Source organism: Zeugodacus cucurbitae, chromosome 6 (assembly GCF_028554725.1).
Source record: "Zeugodacus cucurbitae isolate PBARC_wt_2022May chromosome 6, idZeuCucr1.2, whole genome shotgun sequence".
Lineage (NCBI taxonomy): Eukaryota > Metazoa > Arthropoda > Insecta > Diptera > Tephritidae > Zeugodacus > Zeugodacus cucurbitae.
This window is the reverse complement of record NC_071671.1, coordinates 37,989,512-38,004,234: the sequence shown is the minus strand read 5'-3', so window position 1 is coordinate 38,004,234 and position 14,723 is coordinate 37,989,512. Positions and strand designations below refer to the sequence as shown.

General features: G+C 32.7%; 2 protein-coding genes across 2 annotated transcripts; one reads left to right on the top strand and one right to left on the bottom strand.

The window, feature by feature from the left end:
* Window positions 1–1,630: 1,630 nt before the first annotated feature.
* LOC105218851 (60S ribosomal protein L23) lies at window positions 1,631–3,785 on the top strand. The gene is made up of 4 exons (XM_011194689.3): window positions 1,631–1,775; window positions 1,896–1,979; window positions 2,042–2,169; window positions 3,517–3,785. Exons 1-4 carry the CDS (start codon window positions 1,763–1,765, stop codon window positions 3,712–3,714), a joined length of 423 nt encoding a protein of 140 aa, XP_011192991.1. The 5' UTR covers window positions 1,631–1,762; the 3' UTR covers window positions 3,715–3,785.
* On the bottom strand, window positions 3,567–14,520 carry LOC105218852 (inactivation-no-after-potential D protein). The gene is made up of 14 exons (XM_011194690.3): window positions 14,186–14,520; window positions 7,333–7,403; window positions 7,177–7,266; window positions 7,005–7,127; window positions 6,854–6,929; window positions 6,609–6,778; window positions 6,282–6,372; window positions 5,845–6,200; window positions 5,361–5,513; window positions 5,158–5,229; window positions 4,849–4,960; window positions 4,649–4,788; window positions 4,192–4,488; window positions 3,567–3,996 (listed from the first exon to the last, which is right to left on the bottom strand). The coding sequence occupies exons 1-14, from the start codon at window positions 14,211–14,213 to the stop codon at window positions 3,808–3,810; spliced, it is 1,968 nt and encodes a 655-aa protein (XP_011192992.1). The 5' UTR covers window positions 14,214–14,520; the 3' UTR covers window positions 3,567–3,807.
* Between the last annotated feature and the right edge of the window lie 203 nt (window positions 14,521–14,723).

The following is a 14,723-nucleotide window of genomic DNA, read 5'->3' as shown; positions in this document are numbered from 1 at the left end:
CGTAAATAATTTCACTTTAAACTAAATATGTAAATTTTATTGAAGTTGATAAGTCGCTGCCGTCTTCAAAATGTACAAGACGCTGGCTTCAAAGCGACATTTGTGATTAGCCGTCGCTACGTCGTGTCGTGTCGTCGTCTTTGTGTTCAGCATTTAGCTCTCACTAATAGGGCCCCTACACCACACAAAAGCAATGCGCAAAACGAGACTTGTACAAATCAATATTGTGCGAATTACTACAGAATAAACTGCGCAAAAATCATTTTGAAGTAGTTTCTCGTGTTAATATGTGCTCGTATTGCGAATGTGCTTTGTATATTTTGATACCAAATTTTAAAATTAAATTTTTTACATCCGATTTTGTACTTTCTCGAAAATTTTTCAACTCCTTGCTAAAGTTAGTTCGAAAAGTTTGATTTTCATAACAAACAAAAAAACTCCGTCCACAATGTTTTATCCTTTTCTGTGGTGTTTTCCATTATTCGCGGTGGTAGAAATTTGAACACTCTTCTGTGAGCAAAAAAATTTGAAATTGTTTTATTTTGCATTCATTCTCTTTATTAGAATAATATATTATATATAGGTTTTGGTGTATGTAGCATATGAGTTTAATTGACCAAAGAGCGCATAAGGCCAATGAGATCCAACGCGTATATGTTTTTTGCTAATTCCGGAGTCTCGGTAGTCGTGACTAGCGAGACATGAGAATCAAATATTAGTAAATACACATATTTTTCGCAGTCGTGGTATATATTATATGGTATATTCCTCATTATTTTAAATAAATCAAAATATTTATGTTAATACAAGTAAATTTAACAGAAAAATAGTCGTATTTTACCGAAATACAGTACATATGTAGATTTTACCATACTTTCATTGGAAACAATTAAAAATTTCAATATATTTCTTTATTAATTTATAATAAAATAATTGTCGATATGATATTTATTTATATACATTGAGAAATTGGCAATAAATATAAAGCTATGTAATATGTGTAAGATTGATTCGCTCTAAAGCAGAAACTACATAGCTCGCGAATGCGAATGCGAACGTTTGACAGTTGAGTTGAATACACATGTTCTTATGAGATGAGCTACATAGCTTTCGCATGTTTTCGCAACCAGCGCTCCGAAATTCGAACTCGGAGAAGTTGAAAATTTTCAACTCCCATGCGCTAACACAGCAACCTTCACATTCTTAAGAATAGAAACCAACATTATGTTACTTACAATCTTGTGTGTTTAATTATTTAAGCCCGTTTTCTTCGCTATTATATAAGTATTTTTGTGAAATATAATATTTATTAATTTATTATTAATATATTTATCAAATATTTAAAATAATTTTTAAAGATTAGGGGTGATGAAGTTTTAATAAACAAAGTAGGTAGTTTAAATTTTCTTTCCGTTCCTTAATTCGAGGTTTTCTATGTACATTGCTTATAAAAATCAAAAAATCGCAAAGAAAAAGTGTGTATGTGTATCACCTTGTACACAGCTGTCAACGCATTCAAAAGCGCATTTATGGAGTTGTTCGATATATACGCATTCAAGCGCATTTTTTCGCTTTCGCATTCGCATATGCGAGCTATGTAGTTTCAGCTTGACACATTTGGTCGAATTTGCATATAATTATTCCGATTGAATGTGTTCGGTTGGTCGTTTTGTGAACTGTCAGCGCTGACAGTTGGCAGCATTGATTGTGAATTGGCCGCTCTCTTTCTTTTACTTCCTTTTCTTACCGAGCAAGCAGCAAAATGTCGAAGAGAGGTAAAAATAATCGGGAAAAATCGAGGAATATAACAGAAATATTTGTTTAAATAATGTGTAATTTCATTTTAGAAGTGTATACCAATGTGTAGTAATTTATATTTTTATTGTGTGTTTCAGGACGTGGTGGTACCGCGGGTGGAAAATTCCGCATCTCACTAGGTTTGCCAGTAGGCGCCGTGATGAATTGCGCTGATAACACAGGTTCAATAACTTGCTTTATTTAAGTGTGCGTCAATCTAATTTAGGTAATAATTATATTTTAGGTGCGAAAAACCTGTTCGTAATTGCTGTACATGGCATTCGTGGTCGTTTGAATCGTCTCCCAGCTGCTGGTGTTGGTGATATGTTTGTTGCTACAGTGAAGAAGGGTAAACCTGAGCTCAGAAAGAAGGTAAGTTTTAGGTTTCTTTAAATGTATGATACTGTAAATGCATGGAGACTGGGCCATGTGCAGAAGTTGATAGTAAATACTGTTAATTGCATACGCTTGGATAATGTGAGTTGTTTCCACAAGTTAGTATTTTAGAGAGGAAAAAATTTGAGATGGAACACTTAGCAAGTACATGTCAGTATGTACCTTTCGGATTTTAAAATTTCTATAAATTACTAAACATATAATTTATGCATTAGGACAGTAATTTTAGGCAGCATAATTTTATTATGGTCTTGTAAGCGTGAGTTGTATATTCAACCTCGTATGTGATATCAGCAGTGGTGTGCACATATATTTTTTTCGCCATTAAAAGGTTTTCCCAATATAGAGATGAATGGAAAATGTAACAAAATAATTCTTATTTCTTATTTATATGAATATTGATGTCATATGTCAGAAACAACAATTGCAAAATTTATTTACAAATGAATCGACATCGTCCGCATGAATATCTTTAATAACCAAGAGGCAACGTTTCAAATACCCACGGTGTATATTTATTTAGTGCTTTGTGCCTTAATTGGGAACAAGGTATAACTCATAACACGGGCTAGAACATCTTTTTGTTGATGTTCCAATCAGAATTTCATATGGTTTTCCAATTTGATTAATTTCATTATTAGAAACACCTGAAAGGGATTTCGTTATTGTTTATTTCGATAGATCGATTAGTTGTGTAAATAGGGGGAAACGTACAAAAACGCAATAATTACTAAATTTATTTTAAAACATACTGTTTTAATATGATGGCTTTGATTGTATACTTTTTTCTTTTTCTTTATTTTTGAATTCTCACTAAATTTTTTATAACAAATTATAGTAATACAGAAGTGAAAAAGGAAATGATTGTTTCTAGGCATTAAAAGGTGTAATAATTAATAATTACTGTTGATATAATTCAAGTTAGTGTTAATAATTACTGTTAATGTTAATATATTTAAAGTTAGTGTTAATGAGGGGATTCACTTTAAGCTACTAATTACTATGGTAAAAGTTTTGGTTTGTTTGGTAATGTGTACCCTAGATGTGCTCTTTTGCAAAAGATATGCAAACTGAAGTGTTCATAAATAACTCAAACTAGATTTTTCACTTAAATTCTTATTTTACAATTTACTATTTGCCAATAACAATTATATTATACGAAATTATGTATACGAAATAGGGTAAATTTTAAAACAAAAGTTGATTTTGAACGATTTCATACAGATCGAACAACACGGTGCATATACAATTGTTAAAAAATATGTTACTTTTGATTACAATTTTTAAACAAATTAACTTCTATGGATATATTTTTATTTTTAGGTTATGCCAGCTGTAGTTATCCGGCAACGCAAACCATTCAGAAGGAGGGATGGCGTTTTCATATATTTTGAAGATAATGCTGGGGTGATAGTGAACAATAAAGGTGAAATGAAAGGTTCTGCTATCACTGGACCCGTGGCGAAAGAATGTGCTGACTTGTGGCCTCGTATTGCATCGAATGCCAGTTCAATCGCCTAATTTTGAAAATAAATGATACAATACCAACTAAAATATATCGCATTGTTTATTTGATTTACATTTAAATCTAATATACATATGGTTTTATTTTAATTATTTGGACGCTTCAGTGCGACATGTGGGTTTAGGTCTTGTGATTTCCATAGATATTTTTCCGTTGGCTCCTTTGAACAAGGCGTAACAGATTTCAAAAGTGCAGCCCTCTAAAGAATCGGCATTGAATTTGGTTATGATATCACCTCGTTGTAGCTTGTTATCAATTTCAGCGTAGCCAGAAGGTATCTGAAGATAAATTTGTCATATTTAAAAATGATAGATGTCAATGATTGCTTCGTGCGACGTCATGTGCAAAAGAGTAAAGTTTAACTGTCAAGCTTTCATTGAGACATTAAACAACATTACCTTTTCGTTCATGACGTCGCGATTTCAGCATGATTTAACTTCAATTTTGGTACTAAATTTAAGTGACAAACTTACAATTTCAGATATTGTGCAGCCACGTTCATTTGGTGCTAACGAAAGCCCCAAGTCCTTTCCTGGCTTCTTTATAAATTCAACATTGAATTTTTCCACTTCCAACGGGTCAGCGCGAAATACTTGGAATGTCACAACTTTCTCGTAACTCGTGTGGAATATTTGGTGCACTTTTAGTGTTGTCATTTCGCTGCAATTCACTGGTTTACTGTTTACTTCCACTATGTGGTCGAAAATATTTAAGCGTTTATCTGCTGCTATTGCTCCATCAGGATATATGTGGGTGATAACGCATCCGGTCTGCAAAAGAGAATTCATACAAAAATTAACCAATTTTTATTGGGCAGCACTGCAACAAAAAATTGTGATTTAATTGTTTACTGTGTTATTGTTTAAAATTAGTATTTGAACATAGCCGTGATAAAACTACCCGCTGTTTTCGAAAGTGGTCCGTACTTACCTTGACATGGTTGTTTTTGCCACCAACAACTATTACTCCAAGCGGTTTCTTTTCCACTTTCAACTCAATAAGGATTTTCTTGTTCACTTTAATTTCCGCAACGGAAGGATCCTGTGGTTTTTCAGCTTCAACTTTTGCTTCTGTTTGGATTAGAAGTAATTGCAATTTCTATACATTGTGTAAAACATATAATTTCTAACCTTCTTTTTTCTTTTCTGCAGCCTCTTTTTCGGCTTTTAAAGATTCTTCCGATTTCAGAGTTAACAAGACAAGTGTTACTATACCTTCTGCACGCCTTATTAGTGCAACGGCCTTAAAATATTGAGAATATTTGACGTTAAACTTGTATTATTTATAATACATACATTTTTACAATAATAAAATTGAGAGAAAAATAATTAATTGAATTTGTTCAGCCAAACTATCTATTTAAGTTGTGATTAAAGAGAAGTAAGAAAACATTCTTTTGCATAAAAATTATATAGTTATTAATGCCAGGTATATGTTACCTCATCATAATTCGATTCCAAAGTGACATCTTTGTTGACAGCTAATAACATATCACCGACTTTGACTCCAGCCTGTAAGTATGCTTACATATAGTAGGTGTAAGCAAAGAACGTATAATAATAACAAAGAACGTATATATTATATTATACGTTTTTTGGTGTAAGTATAATACTATAAAAGATAAGACTAAGCAAAATATTACCGTCACTGCATTGGATTCTTCGCGCAAATCAGATATGAATATACCATTGCCCACTTCGACATGCTTTCCGTATATAACCATAATGCCTAAAAATCCTTCTTTTTTAACTTGTACTGAACGGGCATTGGGATATAAATCGAACAAAAACTTGGTCTGTAAAAAATTAAATAACAAATGGGCATCTCATTAGTCATTATTGAAAATTTAAAATTTCTTATATATACTCTTATATATATATATGATTGATCAAAATTGTTAATTGTAATGAATATGTATCAGGTGTGAAGTATTACATGCAAGAAAAAATTGTATTTGGGAACTACCGGACTTGGATTCAAGAACACGCGGCTTAACTGCCTGGCCACGAAACCCTTAACTATTGATTCATGGCTATATGATATTTTTACTTGGCAATGACACAATTCGGCCAGTCTAGTCTAGTCTAGTATATTTGGATTGTTAATTTACATATATTGTGACTTACATCATCGACTTCCTTTGGGAACTTTTTTATGGGCTTAACTGATATTCCTTCATCGTTGTCTTTTCTGCGTGATGTAATGATAATAATTCGCTCGGTATCGATGTTCTTGAATATCACCGAGGCGTTCAAATGGCAACGGTTTTGTAGAACATTTCCGTTCACCTCGAGAATCTCATCGCCCGGTTTTACATCCAACGAAGCCAAGAGGCCGTTGGAATTGATGCCTGCAACAAAGCAAGCCATTTTTCTTCTATCCTTGTGTCCGGCTAAAGCCAATCCCAATGAGGTGTTCGGCGCGCGCTGCACCTCTATTTTCCGCAAGTCTTTCATTAAATTGTAACGTTTTTTGATTTTCGCTGTAGCAATGAAAATACTCACATAAATATAAACATATATCCGAGAATATTATACATGTATAAAAATAATAGTTTTCATACCAATTGTGTAACCGAACTCATCGGGTTGTTCTTTGTCGCGTTCCTTTTCCTGTTTATTGAGCTTACAATTACCCGCAGAGGCTCGATCGATCTGTAGAAATTAAAAAATTTGAAATTATCTATATATAAAACTATAAAATCCATAATTTTCGTAGAATATACAAAATAGATCCAAAAAAATTGGTGGGAAATTGAAGAACCTACTTTGTACCCCTTGAAAACAAGACAACAGAGATAATCTCAAGGAGACAAATTGTATTATAACTAAGCTCGGTTGATGAGAGAGTAATTATTTCCTGGAAGTCACCTAAGAATGCATTAGTTTACCTCATATCCAGATTCTGTGCGGATTCGGCCAGTCATATCTCGTGTGTCCTCGTCATCTTCGTCATTGGCTGCATAATTGGTAGCTGGTTTCTGACGAATGGAGGCAGAAAACGTCGGGTTTCGTGGTGTTTCCTTAGGAGCTGAACTTTTATTCGCCGACATCGGTGGATCTATTTTATATATAATAATATATTTTTTTTCATAAGGTATTAAAATATTTGTTTTTTTTTAAACAATGTAAGCACCTGGAGCGAATTTTGCTTTGGCTTGTACATAACCATTTTCGTTTCGTTGTTCACGTTCGGTCGTTTTTTTTTCATCCTATTTATATTAATATAAATATACTTAAACATTTTAACTGATTGTTTGTTAGAGAATGAGAATATATGTATGTACCTTTCCAAATGTTTGAATTTCAAGATTTATTTTGATGCCAGCATCTTTAATTAGCTCGATAACCGCCTGTTCTGTAGCATTCCGCACATCTTTATTATTTAACGACAATATCCGATCTCCCACCTAAAAATTTACATTTACATTTTGGTTAAAACTTTGCTATTACAATTACCTTCAATTTCCCACACAAGTGGGCAGGGCTGTCTGGAACTATACCTTTTATAAAAATTCCCGACGTTTTCGAATTTGGGGAGTCTTTTACCTTTTCATATCAAAATACAAACAACTCAAGATAAACTGATTGCTATAATATTTTCAATTTAATCACCTCTCCTCGGACTATACAAATTCCAAACGATTTCTTTCCGGTTTTATCCAAAGTTACTGTATGAATGAGATCTGCAAAAAAAAATATTTTAATGAAATTTAATTGGAAAATTTGAATACCAGACAGATGGAAATGTTAATATCAGAGGAGAAGTTTGATTTAACCTCTAAAAGGCACTTTTGTAAATTGCAGAACTGTCTGTCAAGTGGCTCTTGAAGTATTGAATCTTAGTACCGCACACGTAAATGTTGATATTGAGAAAAAGGAAACAAAAAGACAAATTTGAAGAAAATTCATACTTCGAATCCAAAAAAGCACAGTGAGTTAGAGCGTTGACCCCAGTAACGTCCAAAAAAGGCTCTTACGGACGAAAATATCAACAAATCTACAATTTTGGTTAACCATAAAATGAAGTTAATTGAGAAAGCTTGCATCTTTATAATCCAAGGTGCCCTGTTGGTAATTTTTGATTCGTCATGGCACGCCCCCTAATACGTTTTTTATGCATACATACGAATGTACATATATCACAAATTACTTAAGGGGTTAGGGGTAATCAGAGACACAAACAAATTAGAATTTTTTGCTATTAAATCATGTTATCAAAAGTAATAATATGGCATTATTACACAATGTTTTGACTTGAAGTCACGAAAATTTGAAAAAAAGCTTTTTGTGAGCCAGTTCCAAACAATGTGACAATCATAAGTCCTTGGATATTCGTCTAAAATCAATCGGGTAAGAAAAAATTGATTTATAAATAGATAATCTTGGGCCCGATCGTAGCTTTTTTTTTCAAAATTTCAAATTTTGATAAATAAATTTCAAAGCTGTATAAATTTCATTAAAATCTACTGAGTGGTTTTCGAGTTACAGTTGTCACCAGTTCAAAAAACATAGTTTTAAGAAAAACGCATTTAATGTTCCACCTGATCGTTTTGGAGTGCCCGAACACTCTTAGTTATTTGTCGAATAACTCGAAAAGTAATTATCGGATCAACTTAAAATTTTCAAAGAATGTTTAAGATATTCCAATTAGATTATAGATTTTTTGAAAATCCTGACTACCCCTAACTCCTTAAATTACATATATCTATAAAAATCATCATTTATAAAAATTTATGAAATCAGATAAATCACGCCAATGTAAAGGGTATGTTGAAAATTCTAAAAAGAGCGTTAACTCGAGAACGAAAAGTGTCAAAAGATGGTACGGAAGAGCTGCACTCTAATTGGTATTAAAAATGGACCATGGGGCATGGTACCCACCACTTTTGAAGTCGAACAGAATTTCTCCGGAATGAATGTGGTTACAGGAAGATGGCTAGAAAATTGGTTAGGTATTAAATTTAATAATTCTGTTTTTTAATAAAAATTAAACCAAATACAACCTTCCTAAACTCGATGTTCTCCATAACTCGAACTTTTGAATTGGCAATAGAAGTCAAATTTCATAAAAATTTACTTCCACAAATCGAACTTTTCGACCAGGGCATAATACAAAATTTAAAATTTTAATATCGAGGATAATGGTGTAACGATGTAGGGAGCGATATTTTATTATGATACCCTTGAATTGCAGTTTTAAACGCCAAATAGGAATGCAAATTTATACTCTCGCAACAAAACTTGCTAAGAGAGTATTATAGTTTTGTTCACATAACGGTTGTTTGTGTCACCAAGAAATAAAAGAGTTAGATATGGGGTTATATATATATAAATTATCGGGATGACGAGTGGAGTTGAAATCCGGATGTCTCTCTGTCCGTCCGTCCGTCTGTCCGTGCAAGCGATAACTTGAGTAAAAATTGAGATATCTTAATGAAACTTGGAACAGTGAGAGGGTTGCTTTCGAAAATGGGCAACATTACCACGCCCACAAAATGGCGAAAACCAAAAACACATGAAGTGGCATATTTGGATGTAATTTTTTTGGGAAAGTGGGCATGGCCCCGCCCCTAAATCGGTTGTTTGTATATATCTCGCAAACCAATGTAGCTATATAAACCTAACTTTCTGCAGTCGATTCTCTTACGTACCCCACCACACACCATGAAAATAGTTGAAATCGGATAATAACTACGCCCACCTTCCAGACAAATGTTAGGTTGAAAATTACTAAAAGTGAGTTAACTCACTAACGAAAAACGTCAGAAACACTAAATTTTACCGCAGAAAGAAGCTGCACTAAATTTTTTTTACAAAATGGAAAATAGGCGTTACATCGCCCACTTATGGGTCAAAAATCATATCTCAGGAACTACTCGACAGATTTCAATGAAACTCGGTATATAATATTTTCTTGACACCCTGATGACACGTGTGAAAAATGGATGAAATCGGTTCACAACCACGACAACTTCCCATATAATCCAATTCTGAATTCCATCTGATTCCTTCACTTTATAATATATACTTAAGGAACCAATGAAGATAGCGAAATAAAACTTTACACAAATACTGTATATAATCTGTGGCATCACTTGTGAAAAAGTTGTCGAAATCGGATAGATAACGTCTGGGGATGGTTGGTTAGAAAGGTGTATGAGAGTGGTAAGCAATATACCACCAAAAGACACATTTGGCCAACCATTACACTAGATTTTATTAAAAAAAACTATAGGGTTCTCTCCCCAATTAAATTTATGAAGTTTTTGTAAACAAAGGTGGCACTGTTTATTATTAATTTTTCATATGAATTAAATGGAAAGAATAATGACGCAATTTTCTTTTGCAAATTTTTTTACTGTTTTGGTTTTTAATTCATTAAAATTTTATAAAGAATCGTATTGTGACCATTTATAGCTTATTTTGAGGCAAATTGTTTAAAGTATGTTATAAAATTACTATGGAAAATATCTGGTATCAACCAAGCATGCTTGGGGGGCGCTATCCTGATGACGCACAGTGTATACTTATAAAACAAATAAAATTCTAAGTCAGTAAGATCATTTAGTATATTGGTATGTTGGTAAAGCATTGTTCACTTCAAATCTGTACGCACAAATCTATATATATCTATATATATTTTGTCCGGGATTGGCGCCTAAACTACTGAACCGATTTTAATGAAATTTTGCAGACGTCTGCAGTTTGGTCCAACTTAAAAGGTAGGATAGTTTATATTTTAAATTTTAGTCGCAATGTCCATTCGTCTGTCCATTCGGCCATTCGGTCAAGCGATAATTTGAATTGAAATCTAGATATCTTAATAAAACTGCGTACACGTTACAATTAGCAATATGAGATTGTATTGTGGATAGGCAAAACCGGAAAAATAAAAAACAGATATTCACAGCACGGAGAAACATCGGGGTTTAAAAAAAAGTGGACGTAGTCAGAGCACAACATCCGTCTGACCGATCGGCCATTTGGTCAAGCGATAATTTGATCTGGATATCCTAATATATGTATGTAACTTAACTTACACCTAAACCTTGAACTATGAAAAGGTAGGTATTATTGATGGCCAAAATCAGACTTTGCAATACAATTTAAGCTTTAAAATTCGGAACACATGATCTAGGTACGGAAGGGCATATGTGATTAATTGTTTGATAAATTGGCGAGAAAAAACCCAAGGGAGAGATTTGGTATGTTTATCGCAAACCACTAAAACTGACAGAAAACTTGGAAAGTAGTGAAAGTAGTGGAGTCTTCTCAAGACAGTAGAGAAAGGCTTGACTAAAAAATAAGCGATGGACGCACTGATTTAGTAATCCCGACACTTTGACAGCAAAAGGCTTGAATGTTGACATCATTAACTTCAAGATACAGGATCAATAACACTGGTCGACAAAAAGTAACTTTTTCTCTGATTCAAAGATCAGACAATGATATTCTTATAGGATTTTTATCGCTGAACACGAATATGACCTCCAAAAGTGCCTATCACGTCGAGATTTTGAGAAAATGGACTCAAAATCTCAAAAAACCCTGTTTTTGGCCTTTTTTGATCACATGTAGAGAATTATGCTGACGTGCTAGAAGTCTCTAATTAGGCTTAAATTGAAGCTTAAACTGTCAACTATAAGAGTCAAATCGAAAAAGTTTTGAATCAGTCAAAAATTTTCATATAGCACAACTTTTTCATGTGCGCGCCGTAGTGCCCTAGTGTACCGTTCTATGAGTGATCTTTGAGCATTTTTTGTGTCGACCAGTGTAATTAGTTACTCCCTAAATAATTTCACTTTATCAAATAGTTAACCAGAATAGAATTTAACATTCATATACATTATTCAAAGCAATGCGTGGCCCGGTCACTAGTTTTATTATAAATAAAAAGAAAAACAACAAATAAATGTTTAAGAAGCGAATTTGTTAAGCTTTTAATTTTAATAGTTAATAGAATAATTAATAGAAGGATAATCGAACAGTTTTTTTTGTCACATTGGCTGCATATTTAATCCACAAAGGAAACATTGAGTAATATTTTTTATGACCCGGCCACTTCTCCTCAAATTATTTTTAACTATAGCCAAATATTTTTCTAGTGGGCGAAGCTGTAGACAATTTGGCGAATTAAGAATTTTTGGTATTATGTACTTCCACTTTGTTGCTTTGATGCCACTTCATGGCTATGTAACAAATTATATTCGCCAAACTTGGCCACAATTTTACAGAAGACCTGTGGTGTCGAATAAATGTTAGTAATCTTTTCTCAAGACACTCTTTTATATAAATATGCGATGTTTGTTTCATTTTAGTTGAAGTTACGAAAGTACGGCTTTTAAGGCCACAAGAGCATATTGTCTAACAAATCATAACTTTTTGAACGTATTTATATTTTTTTTTTATATTTATATTTTGTTTTCACATTCTCACGCTACAAATTTTGTCCACAAAGTTGATTGCAGTCGAGATTGGCATAAGTTTCGTAAGTCATTAAAACAGTCTTTGAACTTTGTTAAAATGTGATTGTACCAAAATATTCTGTTCGTCAGTTCTGTTTGGATACTTAATTGCACAGTATGTATTTGGTCCAGCCGTCGGGCAATACATATACTAGTCCCGAATTTTCAGTCATTTCGGGTAACCCGGTATTTATCTTAATTGAAGTAAGTATTTGCATTATTAATTTAAAAATACGTTCTCCTCTTTTAACACAAAATTGTTTAACTATTTATATTCTCAAAGTATCTTTGTACCATTTAATCACACTACAAACAGTTGTTTTAGGCAATTTTAATTTTTTTCAATTATTGGACCTGAACATGTCGGATTTTCTATGAATTCGTTCGCTATTAATATTCGATTAGCGTATTTCATTTCATGTTTAAAATCCAACTGATATGCAATTGAATTAAACATTCACATATATATGTACATAACTGTGTATTAATTACAAACTCAGATCAAATGAACTTTTTTAGAGAATTTGAAAAATAATGGTTTAGCGATCGCTACAGTGTGTACTGGTTTTAAGTGAACAATGATTTAAGTGAATGAAGCATCTATTCCTGTCAAAATTTGTAGAATTTTAGTTATAGGGGTCAAACTCCTTTTTACAAACGCAGTGGAAAGTACTTTTTCTCTTTTTCGAAATCACTACTATCAATAATTTTGTTTTCATCTTGCTCAGTTAATAACTTGAGTTCATCATTAAGACTAGCTGCTGTTTCTTGAATGATTTCTTCTTCCAAATTTACCTCATCTAAACCGGTTTGTTTCCATAATTCCAATATTTCATTCATATCTTACTTTAATCTGGCTAAATATCCTTCCATACTCCTTTAAAAGGTATTTCTATAAATAGAAAGGTATGTTTTCTAAATTTTCTTATTGATGCTTTTCTTCTCCGTCTGTTTTTTTCAAACATCTGCTTAAATGTTCCCCGCAAATAATAAACCTTAAACCTTATAATTGGATATAACGCCTTGAAATAAAAGAGCACTAAACCGAAATAGTGTTAAACGTGGTTTTACTGTAGATATAAATGAAGCACCAATTTTTTTATTAATTAAACTTTTCTTGAGATGTGGCACTGCTCGTGTGGTTGAAATCGGACTATAACTAGATACGGATGCCTATGACTGACTTTTAGCCGAAAATATCGGTCAATATGTGAGATATCTTAATGAAGTTAAGAGGGCTGATAATTGTTGTCCGTGTCAAAAATGAATAAAATCGTCAGTAATTTTCCTAGGGAATCAGTGATTTTTCACGATAATATGAGAAATTTAACAAACGAAAATCGCCAAGCACATAAAACCTCGTTTAGCCTTAGCGGCTGCTATAGACAGAGTAAGCAATGACATTTGGAAATTTTAGTGTACTTCAAGGTCATGTATATCAACATAAAAAAAAATAAAAAAATTGAATTTTTAATTTTAAAATTCCCGTTTTTGAACACACTTCGTACATGTTTACATACCACGTTTAGCCCTCGCTGGCAGCGATATATATTTTATAGTAACAGGGATTTAAAACTACGATCTAACAATATGAAGACCCGTATCCAAAATTAAAATTTATTGGAAGGAGGAGACGATTTTACGTACCTACCGTATGTACGAAAAATATAATATTGCTCAATATTTTCTTGTAAATGAATTGTACCTTTTAAGCTTGAAACATTGGATTTGTCACAAATTTCTTTTTACTGGAACACATTTACAATTGGATATCATTATATTTCAGCAATTGATTATTCAACAGGTATCTATTGCTGAATCATTATATCCCCACACAAATGTTGATAATATACTCGTCAATTAAATTATTATTATTTTAATAAATTCACCACATTTTTTAAGTTACAATTATTAATTTAAAATTAACGATCGTTTGAGAGCTCGTATACGCAATAGTCGTGGAAATCAATTTGAGGACACGCGTGCGGAAGGCCACTTACCTCCACTCTCAGAATTAATTTGCACCATTCTGAAAATTAGTATTTAGGATTTATGATGTTTTAAAGTTTAATTACTTTCACCGCAAGTAATTTCGTTGAAAACATAAATTAAGTTAGTTACTCCGATGTGATATTTATATGCTACGACTGTTTTCTTAGTTTGTTATATAAAGTATATATGTGGTATATAGTATTATATATAGTATGTAAGAGTTTAAACTTGGACAATGAAGGAAAATTTTGAAGAGCTCGCGGGCGAGCTCGAACTATCCAAATGAAAATCGCGCCTAAACTGATTTGTAAACCGTTTTGACTGACTGACTAGCTTCGTGTGTCTTGAGTTTTTTTATTTCGATGTCTCGTACTTGTCGAATATGGAAACAGTAGGCAGATATCGATTATTGATTCCGTGGTAGGGCTTAGCGGTTGTTAGTTTTTTTATACAACTGAACGAAGAGCTGGAAGAATACTAAAAGTTACTGAAAACGCCTTCGTTTTCTGATGTTTAACATTTTAATGTTAAATATCACTATTACAA